At 37.3% G+C, this 16,427-nt stretch overlaps 1 protein-coding gene across 2 annotated transcripts in view; it reads left to right on the top strand.

Moving 5' to 3' along the window:
- PROS1 (protein S) overlaps positions 1 to 16,427 on the top strand; it is a 101,554-nt gene that overhangs the window by 62,881 nt on the left and 22,246 nt on the right. Inside the window, exons 1-6 of one of the 2 annotated variants that reach the window (XM_017955056.2) lie at positions 2,220 to 2,271; positions 5,099 to 5,221; positions 5,327 to 5,458; positions 9,881 to 10,006; positions 12,319 to 12,440; positions 14,178 to 14,293. In XM_017955056.2, coding sequence (XP_017810545.1) covers positions 2,235 to 2,271; positions 5,099 to 5,221; positions 5,327 to 5,458; positions 9,881 to 10,006; positions 12,319 to 12,440; positions 14,178 to 14,293 — 656 coding nt within the window. In that variant the 5' untranslated portion in view covers positions 2,220 to 2,234. Of the gene's footprint in view, positions 1 to 2,219; positions 2,272 to 5,098; positions 5,222 to 5,326; positions 5,459 to 9,880; positions 10,007 to 12,318; positions 12,441 to 14,177; positions 14,294 to 16,427 lie in introns of those variants that run through there. The other variant, XM_003893818.3, reaches the window with a different exon arrangement.

Raw genomic sequence — 16,427 nt, 5'->3', positions numbered from 1 at the left:
AAAGTGCTGGGATTACAGGCATGAGCCACTGTGCCAGACCTCATTTCCTCTATTTTATTTTTTTGTGTTGTTTCTGCCTTACATTTTAATATTATACATTATAAACTCCATGATATGTTAATTTATAAATAGATTATCAAATGAGAAAATATTGTTTTATTGTTTTATGTATTTATTTTTGAGACAGAGTCTTGTGCTGTCATCTAAGCTGGAGTGCAGTGGCACAATCTCAGCTCATTGCAACCTCTGTCTGCTGGATTCAAATCATTCTTGTGCCTCAGCCTCCCAAGTAGCTGGGATTACAGGCCTGGCTAATTTTTTTGTATTTTTGTGGAGACAGGGTTTTGCCATGTTGCCTAGGCTGGCCTCAAATTCCTGGCTGCAAGTGATCCACCCACCTTGGCCTCCCAAAATGCTAGGATTACAGGCATGAGCCATTGGCACCTGTCCCAGAAAACATTGTTCTGTATTTTCTCATATGTTTACCATTTCTGGCATTCCATATTCTTTTTTATAGATCCACATTTCCATCTGACAACATGTTCCTTCTGCCTGAAGAAATTCCTTTAACATTTCTTATACTACATATCTGATGAAGATGGATTTGTCTCTCTTTTTTTTTTTTTTTTTTTGAGACAGAGTCTGGCTCTGTCACCCAGGCTGCAGTGCAGTGGCACAACCTCAGCTCACTGCAAGCTCCATCTCCCGGGTTCATGCCATTCTCCTGCCTCAGCTCCCCGAGTAGCTAGGACTACAGGTGCCTGCCACCACGCCCAGCTAATTTGTTGTATTTTTTGTAGAGACAGGGTTTCACCCTGTTAGCCAGGATGGCCTTGATTTCCTGACCTTGTGATCCGACTGTCTTGGCCTCCCAAAGTGCTGGGATTACAGGCATAAGCCACCGTGCCCAGCCTTTCTCATATTTTTAAATTAAAAAATAGTATATTGCCTTTATTTTGGGGAGATATTTTTATTGGGTAAAGACTTCCATGTTGGTAGTGTTCCATCAGTATGTCAAAGATGTCTCTCCATTGTCCTTACACTTGAATAGATGCTGATGGGAAAACTACTGTTGTTCTTAGTTTTTTTTTTTCTTCTATGTATGCACTGTGTTTTAGATTTCTCTTTTTCCCTGGTTGTCTCTAATTTGACATAGTATTTTTAGGTTTATCCTGATTGGTGTTTAGTGGGCTTCTTGGATCTGCATGTTCATAGTTTTCGTCAAATTTAGAAAACGATTTACTATTATTTATTCAAATTTCTTTTTTCTTTTTCCCTGCTATCTTTCCTCTTCTCTTGGAATGTCAATAACATGTATTAGGCCATTTGATATTGTTTAACAAGTCATTCATGCTCTAATTATTTATCAGTTTATTTATGTATTTATTGTTTTTATACTTCTTATCTGTCCTTCCTTGATTTTGGATAGTTTTTATATCTTCAAGTTCACTCTTCTTTTCTTCTCCCAAGGATAATTTACTTTTAATCCCATTTAGTGTATTTTTCATTTTATATAGTCTATTTTTCATCTCAATAAGTCCCATTTGGGTCTGTTCCACATCTGCTATTTTATTTTATTTTTTTTCATCATGCCTATATTTACTACTGGAACATGTGGAGTGCACTTAAAATAATTTTATTTATTTATTTTTCTGATTTTTGGTCATCTCTTTCATTTTAGATATATTTTCATCTACTGATTTTTCTCTTGGTTATAATTTTTTTTCTTGTTTCTTTACATGCCTATTATTTTCTTAATTTAATTTAATTTTACATTATACTTTATTTTATTTGGATATAAGATCTCACTGTTACCCAGACTGGAGTCCAGTGGTATGATCATAACTCACAGTAACTTCAAACTCCTGGTCTCGAGCTATCCCCCTACCTTAGCCTCTCAAATAGCTGGGACAACAGGCATGGACTACCACAGCTGGGGAATTTATTTTTTAAATTAATTTTAAAGATTACATCTCGCTATGTTGCCAAAACTGGTCTTAACTCCTGGCCTCAAATGATCCTCCCTCATCTGCCTCCCAAAGTGCAGAGTGAACCACTGCATCTGACTCCTACTTATTTTTAATTGTTTACTGAACCAAACAAACAATACTGTTCTCAGTATAAATAGAAAAAAAGAACTTAGAACTTTCAGTTTGGGCTAAGATGATGTAACAAGGACCAAGTTTATCCTCCTGCCTTAAATCAGTAGAACTTCAGTCTAAGTATATCAAATAATGGTTATGAACATTGGAGAACAGGAAGCAGAACGCTGTGAGTCCTAAGGGAAAGAAAATAAGCTTACAGCTTATGTTGCTGGGTCCTGGATTTTCTTGTCTTCTTCCAAACAGTGTTTGATTTTGTTGTGGCATTTAGGTAACTTATGTGGAATACATTAAAAACAAATCTTTTGAGGTTTGATTTTAAGCTCTGTTAAGGCGATCCCGAGTAGCCATTAGCTTAAAACTAATTTAGCTTCAATAATAAGTCTATGTCCTTGTGAGGAGTCTACCTGATGCCCTTTGTACTATGAAATATTTTAGGTCTGGGTAGTCTAAAACAAACTATCCTTATCCCTCTATGAGCTCTGGAAATTTTCCTGTGCAAATCATCATTCAGCCAAAGACCTTAGGGGATCTTTTTGCAGATCTCTAGAGACTCTTTCTCTTTCTCTCTCTCTCTCTCTTTTCCTCTCTCTTTCCATACACACATATTTTTTTTTCCCTCTCTCTGCCTTTATAGTACTCTGACCAGCAAAATTCCAATTTGATCTCCCCAAACTCCAATATTTGTTTTCTCAACCCAGGGAGACCACTGGGCTCTGTTTGTGTTTCTTGCACTGTTGCATAGAAGCTATCTCCAGGCAGTAATGTGGTCCAATTGTAGGTCTCAGCTTGTTTATTTTCTTTTCCTTAGGAATCATGGTGTTCTCCTTCCTGTTCTCCAATGTTTGAAAAATAATTATTTTACATAGTTAGACTGAAGTTCTACTTATTTAAGGCAGGAAGATAAATCTGTTCCTTGTTACATCGTCTTAGCCCAAATTGAAAGTTTTAAGTTCTTTTTTCTTTTCTTTCTTTTTTTTTTTTTTTTTTTTTTTTTTTTGAGAGAGAGCCTTGCTCTATCACAGTGGCATGATCTTGGCTTACTGCAGCCTCTGCCTCCCAGGTTCAAGCAATTCTTGTACTTTAGACTCCGGAGTAGCTAGGACTACAGGAGTGTGCCACCATGCCCAGCTAAGTTTTGTATTTTTAGTAGAGACAGGGTTTCACCTTGTTGCCCAGGCCCCAAGTGTTTGGCCTACCTTGGTCTCCCAAAGTGCTGGGATTACAGGTGTGAGCCATCATGCCTAACCTCTTTTTTCTCTTACTGTTGAGAATAGTATTGTTCTGTCTACCTCATGGGATTGTTCTAAGGCTCAAATGAGGTAATATATTTGGAAAAATATCTAAATTTCAGTTGCAAAATACTGTATATATTTGCAATATAAAAGTAGTGTTATGGAATCTTTGGGATGTTGCTTTTCTGTCTGGAAACTTCTGTAGCCAGTAGTGCCTTTGCCCGAGTTCTTGTCTGGCATCCATGAAGAATGAGGTATGCAGAAAAGTAGAGAGAGCAAGATGAACAGGAGCTTTACTGAGCATTAGAACAGCTCAGAGGAGACCCTCAGTGGGTAGCTCATCTCTGTAGGCAGGTTGTCCCATCAAGTGTTCAGCTCTCAGCGGAGAGGAGGCCTTGAAGCAGGTGGATCCTCTTTGTAGCCAGGTCATCCCATTGTCTCTGCAGCTGTCAGTAGAGAGGAGGCCTAGAGTGGGTGGCTCTTCTCTGCAGCTGGTTGTCCCATCAGCAGCTCTCAGCAGAGGAGGGCCTGGAGAGGGTGGTTCTTCTCTGCAGACAGGTCATTCGATGTCTGCAGCTCCCAGTAGAGAGGAGGCCCTGGAGGTGGTAGCTCCTTTCTGCAGCTGGTCGTCTGTATATCTGTTCTGTTCTGGCTGAGTCTAGGGTTTTTATAGTCTTTAGAGTGGGAAAGTGCATGCAGACTGGTCCATGGGCTGCCACGGGTGGACCCAGGAAAAAGCACCAAGAGTTCCCCCTTCAGTCAGCAGGACTGGCAGCCCAGCCCATAGGCCTCAGGCCTTTCCCAGTCTGAAGGTGGGACTTCATGGGGGATCCACCCTTTTCCACACAGGCAGCTGTCTACCTCTTGCCACTGTTCATGGCACCCAGGCTCTTTGTGCCAAGGGGGTGCCTGCAGGCCAGCACTGAGCTGCCCTCAGCACCCCTGTCAGCTCCCCTCCCATGCTTGTTGGAGCCCAAAGACTAGAGGGGGCTGGGGGCTGGCATTTTAGCACTGCCCTGAGCCTATGCCCACCCGGCCAGGCTGCAACAGCAGCCGGCTTCAGCCCCAACCTTGTTCCATGACCAGAGTGGGTGCCAGCAGTGAGGAGAGACCAGGAAGCAGGAGCAGGCACTTCTGAGCCTGTGGTGGGCACAATGGGCCTTCCCAGGCCCCCAAGAGCACAGAGATGCCCAGGTTTACAGCCAGGCTTGGGCAGCTGCAGCTGCACTCAGGGGACTCTTGTCCCACCAGTTTGGAAGGGGTGGGGCTCCCCTTTGTCCTTGGCTTTCACCAGCTCTGTGGCGCGTGCAGCCCCAGCCATGCCTCTTAGATCAGGGTGGATGCCTGCTGCAGGGAGAAGCCTGGAAGCGGGAGCAGGCCCCCAAGAGCACAGAGACACCCTGGTCCAGAGCCACGACAGGGAAGCTGCAGCAGCATCCGGGGAGTGTGGGGCTCCTACCTGCTCTGTGGAGAGTGGGAGACCCTGGCCCGCCTCCCTACTGCAGCTGGCATCTTGACAGCAGCCACTCTAGATGGGCCACTGCTGCCATCTGTAGTTTATTTTTACAAAATAATTATAAAGATTTACCTAATGGACTCACTTTTTAACTTAAGAAAAGTATTATTTAAAGGGAGGAGTTGTGCTTTTTTTTTTTTTTTTTTCCATTGGTTCCAGGCTTCAGGATTTTTATTATAGTGCACACAATTTTCTTTTATCATGACATGAGGTTAAAAAAATAAATAGATGTCTATTTCCTTCAGCCATTCCAGACCAGTGTAGTCCTCTGCCATGCAATGAAGATGGATATATGAGCTGCAAAGATGGAAAAGCTTCTTTCACTTGCACTTGTAAACCAGGCTGGCAAGGAGAAAAGTGTGAATTTGGTATGTATAACAACCCCCGCCCCCCAGCTCATCAGGATTGGTCTCCTGAAAAGTTCTCTGCAGGTTATGTTACTTTAAAAATAATTCGTTTTTTTCTTGTTTTAGATATAAATGAATGCAAAGATCCCTCAAATATAAATGGAGGTTGCAGTCAAATTTGTGATAATACACCTGGAAGTTACCACTGTTCCTGTAAAAGTGGTTTTGTTATGCTTTCAAATAAGAAAGACTGTAAAGGTAAGAGCAGGATGGTAGAATTAAAACGCATTTACTGTATGAGAATAATCCCAGTTACAGAAAATTTACTAGCACATTTTTGGAAAAATGATTGTAAGTGCTTATACTAACACATTTTTATCCATATTGAAGCCTTGTGATACTGTGGAACTGCTTTTTAGTTTTTGTTTGTTTTTGAGAGATAGGGTCTCACTCTGTCTCCCCGGCTGGAGTGCAGTGGCTCTATCACGGCTCACTGTAGCCTTGACCTCCCGAGCTTCATTGATCCTCTGACTTCAGCCTCCCAAGTAGCTGGGACTACAGGTGCATGCCACCGTGTCCAGCTAATTTTGTTTTGTATTTTTTGTAGAGATGGGGTTTCACCATGTTGCCCAAACTGATCTTGAATTCAAGTGAGCCTCCTGCCTCAGCCTACCAAAGTGTTGGGTTTACAGGTGGGAGCTCTGTGCCTGGCATGTATTTTAGTTTACAGTACTGATAACGTGATTTTTAAAAATTTTCTTATTGTATGTGTGTGTACACACTTGTGTGCATGTTTCAATAAGGAATTTCATTATAAAATCATTGTTTATCTTCTGTCTTCAGACATATTTTTTATTTTCTTCTAGTAAGATAAATAGTCATAAAAAGAAATCCACTGCAATAACCTCATCCATTGTATTTTATTTTTTCTTTTCAGAAATAATTTTCTGATTTCCAATATCAGCCCTTCGACTGGCACCTCATTTCCTGTTGTGGTTTTGGGAAAGAAAAGAAGATCTAGTTTCTTTCTCTTTCTGCCTTTAAGATCATATCATTGGTCATAACTCGTTTTTCTTCTTCAGTCTTAAATATTCCCTGTTTAGCTTTCTAACAAGTCATTTTACTAGTGTATTTCTTTTATTTTTCATTGTTTTCCTATCCCTACATTTTGACTTTTTTTTTCTCTCTGTATACTGTCTTTCAGTTTGGCTGTGTTAATGCTATGACTAAATCATCAAATATTCATACCAGGTGTGTGGATGACTAAAAGTAAGATTTCCCACCTGGACTTAAAATTTTCCTTTAGAAACTGGATACAATTAATATCAACATTCTTTCCTCCACTACTTTTTGTTTGTTTGTTTTGCTAAAATGTTTTAAAAAAAAAAAGGAAGTTAAAATGTGAATTTCTTGTTCAACTCTTTATTTTATATATGTTTTGGTAAAGCCCTAAATTGGATTCATATTCAAATCATCTATCTCTTACTGAATAGCAGTGTTTAATATGATAAACTTTATTGTAGTATTATTTAAACTGCAGTTAAATGACTCTAAAGTGAACACATTAACAACAAATTCTTCTAAACAGCTACCCAATGTGTGACCATGTATCTTTTATCCGCCTATTTGAAGGTCTATTTGAGTTTGGATTTTGAGACTATTTAGAATAAGACTGTCATTAGAACATGAGTTATAGAAAAACCATCACGATGCTGGATACCATATGCATTTTATAAACAAATAGTACCCACTGATACTTCTACACTTAAATACTTTAATAGTCTCTTTCTAAAGAATTTTTGTTTTTATTTATTTATTTTTTAAGATAGAGTTTTGCCTGTCACCTAGGCTGGAGTGCAGTGGGATGATCTCAACTCACTACAGGGTCCATCTCCTGGGAGGTCCTCCCACCTCACCCTCCTAAGTAGCTGGGACTACAGGCATGCACCACCATGCCTGGCTAATGTTTGTAGCTTCTGTACAGATACAGACGGAGTTTCGTCACATTGTCCAGGCTGATCTCAAATTCTTGGGCTGAAGCGATCCATCCACTTCAAGCTCACAAGGTCATGGGATTACAGGCATGAGCCACCACACCTGGCCAAATTCGTGACTTTTTAAAAACTCAAAAGTATTTTTAATTCTTATCCACTCAGTTAATACACACATATATATGTAAATGATTACAAAAGTGCTCTTATTAATAGGAATGTTCCTGATGACCACATCTGTTCTTATATTTATTTACATTATTGTTTAGCCATGATATGTAAGTAATAAAGTAGAAAACAGATAGAAGAATATATGAAAAACTATTACAGCCAGGCGTAGTGGCTCACGCCTGTAATCCCAGCACTTTGGGAGGCTGAGGTGGGCGGATCACGAGGTCAGGAGATCAAGACCATCCTGGCTAACACGGTGAAACCCTGTCTCTACTAAAAATACAAAAAACTAGCCGGGCGAGGTGGCGGGCGCCTGTAGTCCCAGCTACTCGGGAGGCTGAGGCAGGAGAATGGCGGGAACCCGGGAGGCGGAGCTTGCAGTGAGCTGAGATCCGGCCACTGCACTCCAGCCCGGGCGACAGAGCGAGACTCCGTCTGAAAGAAAGAAAGAAAGAAAGAAAGAAAGAAAGAGAGAGAGAGAGAGAGAGAGAGAGAGAGAGAGAGAGAGAGAGAAAGAAAGAAAGAAAGAAAGAAAGAAAGAAAGAAAAAACAACAACAACAAGAAAAAACTATTACAATGGGACCTTTGCCACGATGTAGAAATGCTTGGGATCCAGTTGCCAGTAACTGTCTAAAGATGAAAGAATAAAACTTTTCTCTTCTTGTTCTTCTTCTTCCTTTTCTTCTCTTTCTTTTTTTTTTTTTTCGAGACAGAGTCTCGCTATGATGCCCAGGCTGGTATGTAGTGTGAGCTCGGCTCACTTCAACCTCTGTTTTGCGGGTTCAAGTGATTCTTCTGCCTCAGCCTCCCGAGTAGCTGGGACTACAGATGCACGCCACCACGCCTGGCTAATTTTGCATTTTTCGGTAAAGATGAGGTTTTGCCATGTTGACCAGGCCGCTCTTGAACGCCTGAGCTCAAGTGATCTGCCCGCCTTGGCCTTCCAAAGTGCTGGGATTACAGACATGAGCCACTGTGCCCAGCTGAAAGAATAAAACTTTACAATCAGACATCAGATGTCGGTGTGGAGTCATAAAACCAATGTACTGTAACTTAAACTTGTATGATCTAAATAATTCCCTGCAATATGCCTCAAACCAAATACACTTAGTGACCTATTTTTACTGATTTTATTTTATTTTATTATGTATTTATTTAGTGACAGGGTCTCCCTCTGTCGCCCAGGGTGGAGTGGAGTGGTGCAATCATAGTTCAAGGCACCCTAACTTCTGGGTTCAAGTGATCCTCTTGCCTTATCCTCCTTAGTAACAAGAACACATGCCACCATTCCTGACTAATTTTTTTCTCTTTTCTTTTTTTTTTTTTTAATATATAGAAGTGGGGTTCCACCATGTTGCTCAGGCTGGTCTCGAACACTTTGGCCTCCCAAAGTACTAGGACTACAACACTGCCACCATGGCCGACCACTCCTGGCTAATTTAAGAAAAAAACTTTGTAGAGACAGTGTCCCACTGTTGCTCAGGCTTACTTTATTTCAAAAACATAGTTTTTAGCTCTTTTTAAAAAATTGGATATTTTACTTTGAATTAATTAAAGATTCACATGAAGTTGTAAGAAGTAATACAGAGAGATGCTATATACCTACCCCTTACCTCGTTTTCCCTTAATGGTAATATTTTACAAAATGATAGTACAATTTCACACTCAGGATGTTGACAATGATGCAGTCAAAATATAGAAAAATTCCTACAAGAAACTGGTTTTATTATTTTTGTGCAAGTTATTTTAAATAATATCCTAAATTTTGACTATTAATCTGGAAAAAAGGCGGTCAACTTTTGGAATAGAAAACATATTTTCTGTTCTGAATTTGTCTTTCTCCAGAGAGTACGCAGAAGAGATAATAATTATATCTCCATTGAACTATTTCTGTCGCGTGTTTTGTTTTCTTCACAGGTGCTCATCTAGTAACTAGTTACTATCAGTATGTTGTCTCCTTCATTTTGCACTATAATATATGCATCTGAAATTTCTGGAATATTCATTTAGCACTAAATTCATATTGGATTAACTGCAGATTTATAAGTACTTAGAGACCTTAATCTTATTTTAAATTTGAATCACTATCGTCTGCTTTAGACAATAGTAGTGTACAAATTAGATGTTTGTTCATTTCCAAAGAAACAAGATAGAATAGATGAGCCATCCCATGTACAAAAAATAATTGTGATAATGTGGAGTGAATCTGTTTTCAAGACCTCCATTTATTTTCATACCACAACCTGGCAGATAAGAATATTTTTAAAGCTTTCTCCTTCTTAATATAACTAGAAAGGAACATGGCAAACATGAATCAAATTCCCTATGCATTTGTAGGAAGAAATCATATTTAGTGAACTAACATATGATGATAGATTTAATGTTTTTTTGTCCGAAGGCCAATCTGTTATCTCATTACGTATATTAAACTAGTCCAGGAAACACAAATCAAGGGTTCTTTGCTAGTGTCTGCTGGTATGGGGAAAATGTTTTTTAATATGGTTATTTTATTTATAGATGTGGATGAATGCTCTTTGAAGCCAAACATGTGTGGCACAGCTGTGTGCAAGAACATTCCGGGAGATTTTGAATGTGAATGCCCTGAAGGCTACAGATATAATCTCAAATCAAAGTCTTGTGAAGGTAGAATGATGGTAGTATCATTACTGATTGTGGAGAGGGTGTGTGTGAAGCCTGAACTGATATTTGAAAGCATTGGTTTTGTTTGACTTCAACAGTCATATTTTCTTATCCCTAGTATAGCTTGTTCAATTGGGTAATCATTGGCTTTCTTCCAGAGTAAAAGTATGTAAGACACATGGTCTTTAAGTTTAGTGTTATGCGCGCCGATTGGCCCTTTACGCTACCTATGAATTGGAGACCTCCATGTGTGATAAAAACAAGATAAACATATTTTCACATCATTTACATTATATTCAAAGATAAAGAGAATTTCAGTTTGGAAGGAAAAACAGTAGATAGAAAAGAAAGACACAAGCTTAAAAGTCATCTGAGTGAGACAATGAGCATGGTTAAAAACTTTAGTTTTTATTCCAAGCTTTTCAGTGATATTTCTGGGCATATATAAATAAGTCATTTATTCTAAAATAAAAAGTGACACAGTTCTATTATCTCAAGATAAAGAAATGGTAACAATACACTAGAAATTTAAGAAACATTGATCAGTAATGTCAGAGCCTGTGGGTTTGGGGCAACCCCTTGGAGGTGCTGTTGCTTCGAGTGACTGCAGTGGCTCTGCCCTGTGTGCCCCAAGAAGCTTCAACATATTATAGTTGTTTGTTTGTAGATCTGTTTATCATGATATACAGATTATCTCATACCTTCCTTTGGATTTTTTAAAATTTTAAAACAGATTTAATGCCATGGCTGGAACTAATCAATACTAATTTTTCTATTGTGGTTGTGTGTGTGTGTGTGTGTTTATATATATATGTGTATATACATACATAAGAAAATATATATATACACATACATATATGTATGTATATTCACACACATGTATAGTGTACCTTTTAAAAAATAGATTTGTGGGTACAAGTACAGTTTTAATGTACCCTTTTAACCATTTTTAAATGTACAATTCAGTGGCATTAATTACATTCTTGCCATTGTGCAGCCATCACTGCTATTTCCAAAACTTTTTCATCAACCCAAACAAAAACTCTTAAGCAGTAACCATTAAGCAGTGAGTTTTCTTTTATTAGTTATCTTGATGGAAGTAACGTCTACTCTTGTTTCTTGTCTCTATGAAGTTTCCTAAATCAATAATAATTTTACAATATATTTTTTAACTACGTATGCTGCTTTTGAGATTTTGATGTCCTATCTCCTTTTGCACTCACCAAAAATATTCCCCTGCCCACCACACACACATTTCTCCTTTCCCACCATTGCAGATAGAAATTACCATGAACAACTGTAGACATCTGCAAAATTATCATTAGCCAACTTCATCCCCTGTATTGTAGTTTTATTTAATGAATGACATACTTTTATAAAAGATTTGTATATGACTCTTATCTGATCTATAAATTTAATAATATGCAATTTTAATACTATTGAAGGATTATTAATTTTGGGAATCTATTTTAAATTATTTTATGAGAATATATTCAATAATAGCATTTATGAACTTGTGGAGTTTTAAAGGTCATAGGGCATATCCAATGAAAATGTAAATGATCTTATATAGTTCTGAGATAGATGTTTGCTTCAACATAATATTATAAATTTCCAAGAATGATTTTCTCAAAATATGGAGTAGGGACAGGGACCATATAGATTTTGTAATATGGGAGATTACATCATAATGAGGTTTTTTTAAAAACAAAAAAACAGAAAGATAAATAAAGATATTTCCCTAAATTCTCTGCCACCATTAATTATTGCATTATGAGAGGCCCAATGTTCTTGATATTGTCATTTAATTCCTGACTGCATCAACCTTCAGTTAAAGTGGTCTTTTCTTCCCTTCCTTTCCCTACCTTTCTTTTCCTTTACTTCTTCCCCATCTTCCTCTCCCTTCCTCTTCCCCTTCCCATTTCTTTTTTCTTTTTCTCAAAGCAATGAATTGTGAGGCAATCTCAAGGGAATTGAAATAATCAGAAATGACAGTTAAGTTGAGATTCTCAATCTTTTTTTCTTCAAATTCAAAATGAGAAATTTGGTAGAATTGTTATACTTAATCACCGAAAGTTATAAATTAATTTTAGTTTCAAATATGTAAATAAATAAAAATTATACTTGTAACTCATTTAAATTTTCACGTTAAGTATTATATTTAAATGTAGCTTGATGTCATAGTATTTCTTTCCCTAACGTTCGATTATCGTTGATTATCTCATACTACAATCATAATATTCCTGTGCCTATAAGATTGAACATTTAGGAGATACTAAAGTTTGCGTGTGTGTGTGTGTGTGTTTTTACCTCAGATATAGATGAATGCTCTGAGAACATGTGTGCTCAGCTTTGTGTCAATTACCCTGGAGGTTACACTTGCTACTGTGATGGGAAGAAAGGATTCAAACTTGCCCAAGATCAGAAGAGTTGTGAGGTAAACACTTTACACTGCTTAACTGCTCCCCTGTTTCCTAAAATGAGAGATCCGCATACTCATTTTCACATAACTGAGTTAAGTCAGGAAAACACAGATGTTCTACAACAATTGCTATAGCTTTAAGCAGGTTATAAGTCATGATTATTTTCTAATTATGGCCACGTAAGTCATACACATTGGAGATAATTAGTGGCTGAGTTTAAAAAAAGAGGGTAGAGTCACAGTTTAGAGAGTACTTATCTGTAGCCTGTACATTTATAAAATACAACGTGTGTGTTTACTTAAGAAATCAAGAAAAGCTGAGTTTAATAGCCCTCATTGTGAAAAAAAAGTCTCCCATAGAAACTTAAGTGAAAACATTTTCCACTGTCTACTTTTTTGGATTCCACTCTGACTAGTTTGATCATGTCTTAGGCATGTTAGTGTTTGTAAAGTGCTCATGAAGTTTCAGAGGGTACAAGTGCAGTTTTAACATACACTTTTAACAATTTCTAGGATTTAGTGGCGTTTAAGTATATCATAATTCAGAGAGGTTGATTTCTTAATCTGTGTCTCTCAGACTTGCTTTTAGTTACTTAGATTTAATGCATAACTGACCCAGGAATTGAATATTGGGTGTAGGTGCTTGTTTTTACTTCATTGAAATAAATGTCACCATCTGAGCTCTTTTTTTTCCTGCGTGTTTTTTTTGACAAGTAGAGGCAACATTATATATAATTATGAGGCAGACCATAAAAAATGCCTAAATAATGATTTAAGTGTACATACATATTTCTATATCTGTTGCCAAGACAAAGCTGTATATGTCCGGAAAAATGTCACATTCAGTAGTATGCACCCTACCTGGAAATAAGCTAGTTGGCATGTGTAGTAATTTTGGTATGGTACTACTTAATTGAAATGCCATGCTGTGTGAACATCTATTTTGTAATTTAGTCCTTTGTTATTTCCGTATTTGGTGTACTTACATATCACCGTCTGCCTTGAAATAGATTTCTTAAAGTTTTAATGGGAAACAAAATGTTATTTCTGGGCCTATATTTAATACAGTGCTATGTACGTAATTCTCCTCAAGATATCCTCATATGTGCTCAATCATTTATACATTAAAAGCTTTTCATTTTAATGTTTGTTTTCACTCTTAGAAGAAAATACTTGATACCATATGTGTTGACTTTAAATAATCTTCTTGTAAATTCCTTGGAGACTATGAGATCTTAATTTATATTTATTTCCTTCATGTTTTCTAGTATTCCCTTTACTATCTAGATAGCACATTCTTACTCAGAAACCTTTTGCTTAATAAATGAATGAGTGAATGTATGAGGTGTTGTTTATTGGTACATTAATTCTTACACCTATTTCTGACTTCAAATAAAAATAACTTTCAGACATAATTCATGGAAGGTATTATACCTGACAGTTAAAGAAATATATGTTGGTTTTGGAAGAGTTTGTGTTTAGGACTAAAATTTGCAAAAGAAGTATTAAAGACAAAGATCTAAAACCGTGCACATTGAACGAGACTTTAAAACCCACGTATTCTTTATAGATAGACTGAACAAGGAAGTGGAAGATATGTCTTTATTATTACCCAAAATATTCTTAATTATTTTAGTGTGTTACAGATGATACATTAGTAACCAAACAAGAATGCATGGCCTCACACAAACATTCAGCACTAACCTATGCATTGTGATGTTCTTGTTGTTTATTTGGTTTCTTTTATTCCAGGCTGTTTCAGTGTGCCTTCCCTTGAACCTTGACACAAAGTATGAATTACTTTACTTGGCGGAACAGTTTGCAGGGGTTGTTTTATATTTAAAATTTCGTTTGCCAGAAATCAGCAGGTGAGGAACCACTAGCAATGATAATTTCTAGAGGTTAAGCAGATGAGGGCAGGAGAAAAGTGGCTGAAAAGGTTTGAAATGTGTGAAATTGTATTACCTCTCAGATAATGTAGTCATATTCCCGATCAGATGATTTGGGGAGCCCTAAAATTAATTTATTCCTTCACACGTATAATTTTCATGCTAAAACCTTTTTGAGTCGTTCTAGGCTGACTTTCCCCAATTAACATTTTACCTTATTCCATATTCTTCCTTTTGTAGAAAGTGCATATTTACTAAGAAGCTGGGAACGTAGATTTAATGTACTTGTGAAATTTCCATTACTCTTTACACATGTTATGAAAACGAAGTAATAAAAAATACTCAGTATTGCTTTTAGAATATCATTATGTTCAAAATTATTAAGGAAAAAATTTAAACTTGCTTAAGTGGCATTTTAAAGACATGCATTGCATAATTTTAGTTGGCTATCTAAATACTTTATCCATTATTATTGTAGTTAGATTGAGTTCAGAAATGAAATAATTGATTATGTTTTTTAGTCTTGATTCCACTTTATTTTTATAGCAATGTTTAGATCCAATTTTTATTTTATTTTATTTTTGTTTTTTTTATTTATTTTTGAGACAGAGTCTTGCTCTGTCACCCAGGCTGGAGTGCAGTGGCACAGTCTTGGCTCACTGCAACCTCCGCTTCCCAGGTCAAGCAATTCTCCTGCCTCAGCCTCTGAGTAGCTGGGACTACAGGCATGAGCCACCACACCCAGCTAACTTTTGTATTTTCGGTAAAGAGAGAGTTTCACCATGTTGCCCAGGCTGGTCTTGAACTCCTGACCTCAAGTGATCACCCCAGGTGATCTGCCATAATTGTACTTTAGTTATCAGATTTTCTAAGAAGCATACATTGCTGGAAGTAGGAGAAAGAAATTGGAATTTTTTTGGAATAATGAGAAGGAAAAATACTTGAGACAGAGTATATAGTTCAAATTTTAAAATATTTAAATTAAGTAAGCTTGCATGTTTAGAATTTGATGTCAGATGCATGAATGATTACTCATTAAATAACTAAATTCATAGACATTATTAAAAACATTGAAAATTATTCTAAGATCAATAACTTATATAAACACTTAAGCAACTGGGCTCCTTCCATGCTTTATTCCTCCCAATAAGTGATTTTTTTTTCCTTTGACATCACAGAGCAAGTAATATCTTCTAATGATAGAGATTGGAGAAAACCCTTTCCTGCTCTGAGAATAATAAGGATGAGAGAGAAAAATATTAGTTGTAGTAAATAACACTTTTAGGAATACAGTTGATCCTCCATATCCTTGAGTTCCTCATCTGTGGATTTAACCAACCTCAGGTCGATAATATTCAGAAAAAAAACCACGATAAATATTGACAATACAATGCAAAATAATACCAATAAAACACAATACAGTATGACAACTATTTACATACCATTTACATTGTATCAAGTATTATACATAATCTAGAGATGACTTAAAGTACGTGGGAGGATGTGCATAATATGCAAGTACTATGCCATTTTATATAAGGGACTCGAGCATTTGTGGATATTGATACCATCCCGGGGTCCTGGAGCCAATCTCCCGTGTATACCTAGGGATGACTGTGTTCATTTCTTTTTTTTTTTTGAGATGGAGTCTCGCTCTGTCACCCAGACTGGAGTGCAGTGGCCGGATCTCAGCTCACTGCAAGCTCCGCCTTCTGGGTTTACGCCATTCTCCTGCCTCAGCCTCCCGAGCAGCTGGGACTACAGGCGCCCGCCACCTCGCCCGGCTAGTTTTTTGTATTTTTTAGTAGAGACGGGGTTTCACCGTATTAGCCAGGATGGTCTCGATCTCCTGACCTCGTGATCCACCCGTCTCGGCCTCCCAAAGTGCTGGGATTACAGGCTTGAGCCACCGCGCCCGGCCTGTGTTCATTTCATTTCTAACTGACGATTCACAGTAGTTTATTCTCTAACATTGGATTGGAATTGGCCAAATTATTTTTTCCAGAATTTATTATTTATTTATTTTAAACTTTTCATTGAAATATAAAGTATGTACAGAAATGTACACATTAGATTAAATGTACAGCTTGATGAATTTTTATAAACTGCTACC

This window comes from Papio anubis, chromosome 2, assembly GCF_008728515.1.
Source record: "Papio anubis isolate 15944 chromosome 2, Panubis1.0, whole genome shotgun sequence".
NCBI lineage: Eukaryota > Metazoa > Chordata > Mammalia > Primates > Cercopithecidae > Papio > Papio anubis.
This window is presented reverse-complemented; position numbering and strand designations above follow the sequence as displayed.